The sequence below is a fragment of the Nicotiana tomentosiformis genome, chromosome 1 (genome assembly GCF_000390325.3).
Source record: "Nicotiana tomentosiformis chromosome 1, ASM39032v3, whole genome shotgun sequence".
Taxonomy (NCBI): domain Eukaryota; kingdom Viridiplantae; phylum Streptophyta; class Magnoliopsida; order Solanales; family Solanaceae; genus Nicotiana; species Nicotiana tomentosiformis.
Genome location: NC_090812.1, coordinates 4,200,958 through 4,209,367, shown reverse-complemented (window position 1 = coordinate 4,209,367; position 8,410 = coordinate 4,200,958). Strand labels below are relative to the sequence as shown.

Genomic DNA, 8,410 nt, shown 5'->3' with positions numbered 1-8,410 from the left:
TCCAATCATGTCGGTTTCTGTTCGGTATCGGTGCGGTTTGGTTAGTTTTCAATATTTTTTTAAATATCATGTAAAATTCACCGCTAGAGGTAGAATGCAATAAGATACGTTCTTTTATGACTTGGCAAAACTCTCTAGACATTTTTACTTTTTAAAAGATGATAAATTAAAAAAAATATAAAATGGCTAGAGTATAGATCCATTAACTATTCTACAACAACGTAAAAGAAACCAAGCAAAGGCAAAGAAAATATAAATCACACCAGTGGAAAAATATTAACCAGGTTGGGACTCAAGAATAAAGTCTATAAAAGATTAAATATTCAAAAAGATAAATCTAAATTATATAAAAGGAAACATTTTCAATCCATTGTAGTTTGCTACTCATAATCGTTAGAATACTTTGTGTCTTGCTAATGAAGATACTTGAAATAACTTAGTTTAAATAGAAGCACCATAATAGGTTTTAGGAATTAGCAGTTTGAGTTTAATTACTTGTTTGTTGGCTTGTAAGAGTTTTCATAATTCCAAGGCCCAAAGAAAAATTTAATGTTTTATTATTTTTAAACTTACTTAGGGATTTGCATCTATACCTAGTTTTTGGGTCACAATTTAACTTATACCCGCTTTACAAAAATAATTGCAAGTGTACCCACTTTTCGGGTAACTTTAGACATACGGGGCCTGAAGTAACAAGAATTTATGTCTGAAGTTTGAACTTCAGAATTTTTTGCCTGAAGTGTGACCTTATCAAAGTAAAACTTCAGATATTTTCGTCTGAAGTTTGGCCTGACTTGCAAAAGCAATCAAAAAAACTTCAGTTCGTAGTGTAAACTTCAGACAAATTAGTCTGAAATTCTTCAGTTTGTAGTGCAAACTTTAGACAAAATCAGCTTGTTATATTTGAACTTCAGATAATTTTTCGATAGTTGCAAACTTCAGACAAAATTTAACTTGGTAATGTTTGAAGTTTGGCCCTGCAGTCCCACACTTCAGTTGATGCTTCTTCGAGTTTTGACAATAAACTCTTGTTTTATTATTTACGTACTTTGTGTTGGGGTACAAACTTCAGACAAATTAGTCTGAAGTTCTTCAGTTTGTAGTGCAAACTTCAAACAAAATCAGCTTGTTATATTTGAACTTCAGATAATTTTTCCCGGCATGATAGTTGCAAACTTCAGACAAAATTTAACCTGGTAATGTCTGAAGTTTGTCCCTGCAGTCCCAAACTTCAGTTGATGCTTCTTCGAGTTTTGACAATAAACTCTTGTTTTATTATTTACGTACTTTGTGTTGGGATGTATTAATGTTTGAGAGGAAGTGGCGAGTCTTTCTTTCTTCTTGATTTGTCGCTTTGTCCAATTTTCAGAAACGATAACATGTGTAACTTACAGGATAACATGTTTGAGAGAGAAAAGAAGAAGAAGAAGAGGAAAAGAAGAGGAGGAAGAAAGGAGCGCATAGGTCGCAGGATCTGAAGTTGTCAAAATTAGGGTATAGGTTAAATAATTTTACAAATATGGGTATAGGTTAAATGGGGGCGACCAAATAGGACGCCCCATGCAATTTTTACAAACTTACTTTATAAATATATTTTCCACATGTAAAATCTATTCGGTACGGCTTGAAATTTTTCGATTTATTTTTATAAAATAAAAAACTTATCCTAAATATCGGTGTGGTTATATATTTATAAAAAACCTACGGTTTCTTTAAATTAAAGAAACATATAAATCGGTTCGGCGCGGTACGGCTCGATCGGTTTAATCGATTTTCGAATATCCCTAGGAGAGATATAACACTATGGTACGGGCTAATAATGGAACGAGATTTTATTATTTTTCATCATTATTTTACCATGGATAATGATAATAAATAAATAGTAAAATGTTATTAGAATAGTGATAATCCTCTTTTAACCCACAGTTCTTATTCTTTGGAAAATTTCCCACATCTTTTGCCTTCGACAAAATCCTTTTAGATTTAGTTTTTGTAATTATGTGAATCTATTAGTATTTGTTAACGTGTAACAGTGAAACTTGAATCTAGAACTTCATCTTTCCTAATACTTTGTTGAAGTATGTGAATCGACTCATCTAAAAGAGCAAGTCAGTTTCCCAATCTGATCAACAATGTAAGCAAAGTAATTTTTTTGTCAAAAAACCCCAAAATTGTGATGCTGTTCTTTCAGAATTGATTCAGATGGCGAGACAGAATGGGTTCTGAGGGTGTCAGCCATTGGATGGCGTGGGGTCACTTGAACCAGTGTAAATATAGATTAAGTTGGTTACTACACAGCAAAAATCAAGTTGTTACAACAATCAGGAGAAATACAGGAATGGGCTTGGATATCAGTATATCTCCCATTATGTGTATACATACATCACCAGGAATGGCGAGTACTTCTCCGTAGCTTTCTGCGAAAAGGCCTGCATGCCTCGATGCTTAGATCAACTGCAGCAGCAAGCGCCATGAAAATGGCTGCATCTTCCACACAGGTGATGTGTCGCATGGCAAGTTGCACTAGGGGTTTGCTGCATTTCCCTTCCCCTTGCACTCGACAGCTCATGACAAAACCGCCTGCAACAGGACTTAGTGCTGCAAAGTCTCCGCTGCTTCTTGGACTGGGCAGTGGACTCACTGCTGCTTGTACCTGTCTGTCCGTGTCAATGTAGAACTCACCACCCTTCTCTGCACTGATCAAGATCTCAGACATGAGAAGATCACCACCACATTCCTGCCCCTCCGATAGAAGATGGAAGCGACAGTAAATGGAATCTCTGATCCCACGTTCACGCCATGCTTCAAGCTTTCCCCATGGCTGCCAACTTTCGGGCCTGCAAATATCAGGACGAACAATCAACCAAGCTCCTGGGTTGGATTTGGCCACCCAATCACAACCTGTTGATGGCACAAACGGAGTTGTTATGAAGGCTGCTGCAACAGCCGACCCAGAGAGATCGTGTATCTTCACCTTCCATCCCTTCCTCTCTCTTTTTTCTACCTCTAGTTCAGAACCGTCAAATGAACTTGACCAAAAATTATTTAATGGATCTACCGGAGATACCCTGTAAAGTTCAGCATAACACACAACTATTAGAATTAGAACTGAAGCAACTTAAAAGTTAAGAGTCCCGGAAAAAGTAGACCATAACAGTAGACCTTCAATTCTACTTATATGCTACTCATCCCTAGGAAAGGGTAAAAGAGCATAACAATGTTTTACCTGTCCTGACTAAACTCGCAACTGAAAATAGGTTGCTTGATGGTTCCCTGAAGCTGGACTATTTGAGGACTTAGTTTCGTCTTATCTTCAAACTGGAAAACATATCTTGGATCAGGGTCCAGCTTCACTCTCAAATGAAGCTCTGCTCCAGGTTTTCCAGTCTCCAGCTTGTTCTTGCCAATTCCTATCCAGCCATTAAACAGAATGGCTGGTTTTCCTTCACCCCACTCGGGACCTACTTCCAACTTAAATGTCCCAACTTGCTGCCTCTTAATACCAACACCACAGTGGCCACCTTTGCGTCCTGTGAATACAACTATCTCTAGACATGCATGTGGCGCATAAAAACAGCCAGGTGTCAGTAAAGCTTTCAAATCAGATTCTTCAAGATAAAAGCTGGATGCAACGTTGTGAATATCCGGGGTAGCTTCAGGTGAGGAAATATAGGGGACAGATGATGTCTGCACAGGGAAACCTCGAAGACGGATCTCGCACACACAGGGAGAAGAGATTGCACTTATCCCTGATTTTGTACTGTTCAAAGTAGTTGTTCCAGACAGTCTCAACCCCAGCGACCCTATTGACAGCCTAATGAAAGCCTGAGGATCCATTCTGGTCAAAACACCGCCATATGTTGTAGTATGCTTTGATCTCACTGTCTATTAATTAATCCTGTCAGTTCACAAATGATAGTCAGGCGAGGACATTTAAAGTAGTTAACAAAGCCAAACAGGAAAATCACAAATTTCACATTCTATTGCAGAAAATAGGTTTCCCTATTATTCACTCAAATAAATAAAAGAGCTTCCAGTTCAACCTTTTCTTAAGAAGGCTAATAAGATGAAATAATGCATAGAACCCTTTGATATGACCAGGCACCGCAAGATTTTAATTACAATCAAATAGGATGAAGAAATTTTCACAAAGAAAAGAGAAGGGCCACGCTTTCCACAAACTTGAGTTAATCCAGAGTTCAAACCATACACATCCAAATTGAAAAAACAAACTAAAACTCACCCTCATAACTACAAGGAAGAATAGAAAAGAATGAGCAGTTGCATTTCTTTATGATATCTCAATGAATAACACTGTGAAACATTTTACAACCAGCCGACTAATGAGGTCACAGATTTACTTGGCATATGCTGCAAATTTTAAAAGGAAAGTTTCGACAAACCCCACAATCGGCTATTTCAGATCCAGCATTATTAGGTGAACTTTTCAAAATAGTAAATAGAAGTTGAATGCAAAATGAGCAATATCAATCCCCTGTGGTTTGGGAAGTACCGTATTAACACTTAATGTTTGGTAATCATCAAGCACATATATCTATTACACAAGCGATACTGTAATACAAACATTTCCTAAGGGATCAAGTCCACAATTTTTCAGCAGATACTACTTATCATACTTGTGCAATGTTAGAAGAAACAGACAGTGTGATCCTTTTAGAACTAGAGATATAGGACATCAACATCTCCATGAAATGTCGATGCGAATATATATGTCAACATAGTAAGTGTTTGTAAAAATGTTACATCCCTCTCAAAATTGCACCACTTCTTGAAGCTTTTTCACTATAATATGTAAAAGTGCCAGACTATTATAATCCGTGTGAATTGTATTATTCAGTTCCATCTTTGAGCTGTCTTCTTCTTCCATGAGGGTGAAACCGTTTTGCATAAGTGAATCATGCTGTTTTATGTGCTTCAATCAAGATTAAGAATAAATTGAAAGACATTTCCAGGTAAAATAGCTGAACAAGGCTCATAAAAAGCCTTTTCTTCATTAGAAAAAGTTTATTAAAGCTGTTCCAGAGCATGTACTGTAGTCCACCTTTGCCTTAAAACTCCTTTTCAACTTTTACACAAGCAATCATATCTAGGTTACAATTCAGAAAAACCATAGTCAATTCTATATAGCAATAAAAAGTTTGCCAATAACAATAGCAAATTCACTTGAGCTAGCATTTTGCTGAAAAACCAGCTAACTAATAGTATTACAAAAACCCTTTAAAGATACAATTTTTACCCATTAATTGTGCTTAACATGTTCAAACAAGAATTGTACAGTGAACACAAAGGTAAACCAACTTAACAATTACTCAAAGTTAAGACATAACCAAAGTCAAAACCACATAATACATGAAAACTAAACACCGGATTATAGATTAATACTGTAATAAGAGAAGAAAACAAACCAGAAGAACCCACCTTTATATTACTATGAAGCTTTATCTTCTTTTATAGCAAAACCAAAGCCACTTTTTGAGCTGCTACCACTCAAATCCTTCCAAAAGCCTGGCAAAATCCTCATAAATTTGTCATTCAAAAAAATTTCACTTTCAAAATCAATACCCAAAACTCCAAAATGAGTCTCTGTCTCTCTATCTCTCTCTCTTCTTAATTTAGTAGATCCCAATTATAAAGTGAATGATTCAAAGATAGGTGGATATATAGCAATGATTGAAGTAAACCCACCAAAACCCAAGAATTAGTATCATGTAGACTGTGCACAGATCACGAGAAGAGCCAACTTTTAAACATATATATCCTACTGTATTTTTTATATATGCATATGTGGAAACACTATTATGTGTATTTTATATCTAACAAGAAAGAGAGAGAAAAGTAAGGAGACATGGGGTTTTATTTATTTAGAACGAAACAGGCGGAAGGGTCTTAGCACATGCAACAAATAGTACTATAAAGTAAAAAATTAAGCTAAAAGATCAATTTCTTTTTGTTTTACCTAGTTAACATTTGAGTAGGAAAAATTTAATTAAACAGAGGCGATCCATTGCTATTGAAATTCAAACTTATATTGTAATTCGACTTATAGTTGGTTAGTCATTATGTTGTTTATAAAAAAAAGTAACTCTCATGAGTCGTGATGTAAGGACTTATTCATTATAGAGAGATTATAAATATTTTAATTTAATTTATATACATTGATAGTGTAATAACTTTTATCAGATTATTTCGAATTTAATTACGTATAACTATAGATATAAGTGAAACAAATACTGAGTAACATTTATACGTAGTAATTATGGTAGATATAAGTCAAAATCCTTTGTTTTTTTTTCAAAAGAAACAATTGAGATTGGTGGGACCTATTTGTGCATTGTTTTCTAGTAATTTCTTTGTTTGCCCTGTAGGAAGTGGAGAAGAAGGGTTGGAAAATGACTAGAAATTTGGATACAGCTGTATCCAATCCTGTAGTTGTAAATGAGAAAATCATTTTCAAGTACAGCTAAGTTGGTGGTGAAAGTGACTTCATTTCCTTAACCAACTAGTATTCATTTTTAATATTCTAAAGATAAGCTCAATATTGGGTGGAAAATGAAAATTTATATGATGAAGATACTATACGACGTATATCATTATTAAAATTTAAAAAATAAAAAAGAGATTCCGTCTTTTTCTAGCATTCGATAAAAATAGGCAAACCATATATCTTATTTGAAGAAAAATACGTAAAAGGTTAATAGCATATTTGGCCAAACTTTTAAAATCAACTTATTTTGAGAAGTGTTTTTCATAAAAAAGTATTATTTTTTAAATTCTAGGGGTAATAATTCATATTTCTCAAAATTTCAGCTATCCTACTATTCCATTATCCTCTACCATGTATATCCCGTACTATCGAAGCCTACAACACTTCTTTGTTTGCCCAAAAAAGTCCTTTGGTTCCTCTCTTACCACAAATAGTAGATTCAACGAGTCATCACCATCCTAAATATACCAGCTTTGGCATTTTTTACCTTTAGCATGATTGATTGTCCAATTAACTTCTTGACTCTATCCATAGGTAATCTGTTGATGCCTTGCAAGTTTAGCATTTTGGTCCATAATCCTGCAGAGAACTTGCAGCTGAAGAACAGATGTTCGGTGTTTGCATAGAGGACACTCTAAGTTTATTACTACATCCCACATCTGTTCTTCAGCTGCAAGTTCTCTGCAGGATTATGAACCAAACTGCTAAACTGGCAAGGCATCAACAGATTACCTATGGATAGAGTCAAGAAGTTAATTGGGTAATCAATCATGCTAAAGGTAAAAAATATCAAAGCTGGTATATTTAGGATAGTGATGGATGGTTGAATCTACTATTTGTGATAAGAGAGGAACCAAAGGACTTTTTTTGGGCAAACAAAGAAGTATTGTAGGCCTCGATAGTACGAGACATACATGGTAGAGGATAATGGAATAGTAGGATAGCTGGAATTTTGAGAAATATGAACTATTACCCCTAAAAGTTTAACTAAAACTTATAGTGAAAAAGGTTCAAAAGATTTTTGTTCTCACCCTTTTTTTTCTCTTTTGCAAATTTATTTGTTTTCTGCCCGACGTTTATTATTTATTTTGCGACTCGATTAATCCAAAATCACATTGCGTAAGGCTTATTAAACTAGTAGACGTTCCCTACTAGGACTATTTTCTATTTCAAGAGCTCAAATTCGAGATTTCTAGTTAAGAGTAAAAAAATCATATCTACCATACCACTAAATATTTGCTAATGAAAGTAGATATTAGGAGTTTTATGTGTTCTAAATTATAATTATTGTTATTGATATTTCTTATCTGTTTAGGTTCTTTGCTCATTATCCTTAAAAGGCACCAAAATTATGTTTTAAATTATTGCTATCTTTTTTTGTGCAGCATTCTTTTGTTCCCAATTTGGATGTCTAGTATACATGTCTAACAAATAAATTAAATCTTATTTGCACAAAAATTCTTAGACATTTTTTGAATGCAAAAATGTGATTTAAGAAAAAATAAATGTAGTATATGTAATCTTTTAAAGTACGACAAAGATTTTTATCTCACTCTAGAAATATAATTAAAAAGTGGATAACGTTCGTTAACAACTTATTGTTGTGAAAAGATATTATGAAGGGCAAGCATGAAGTCTGACATTGAATAGAAAAAAACAGAACTAATTAAAAAAAAGGTAAAAAATAAAAAGCAGTATAAATCCTGAGTTTGAATCCCAATAACATTCACTCGTGACTTAAAGAAAGAAACAGAATAAATTATATGAAAATAAAAAAAATCAACTGGTCAAAGAAAAATATAAAAAATAGAATATATATGTTTTTTAAATGGGAAGAAAACTTATAAATTTTTTAAAAAAATACAAAAGACAGCTCATGAGCATGTGAAAGTAGCAGCGCATTGG

At 34.1% G+C, this 8,410-nt stretch overlaps 1 protein-coding gene across 2 annotated transcripts; it reads right to left on the bottom strand.

Annotated features, from left to right (window-relative positions):
* Positions 1 to 2,253: 2,253 nt before the first annotated feature.
* Positions 2,254 to 5,850, bottom strand: LOC104111412 (uncharacterized). Of its 2 annotated transcripts, none has more exons than XM_009621106.4 (3): positions 5,440 to 5,850; positions 3,227 to 3,898; positions 2,254 to 3,068 (listed from the first exon to the last, which is right to left on the bottom strand). In XM_009621106.4, the coding sequence occupies exons 2-3, from the start codon at positions 3,835 to 3,837 to the stop codon at positions 2,384 to 2,386; spliced, it is 1,296 nt and encodes a 431-aa protein (XP_009619401.1). In that variant the 5' UTR covers positions 3,838 to 3,898; positions 5,440 to 5,850; the 3' UTR covers positions 2,254 to 2,383. The 2 variants fall into 2 exon arrangements, with proteins under 2 accessions (XP_009619401.1, XP_070032614.1); XM_070176513.1 differs by lacking the exon at positions 5,440 to 5,850 and adding an exon at positions 4,638 to 5,107.
* Positions 5,851 to 8,410: the final 2,560 nt, after the last annotated feature.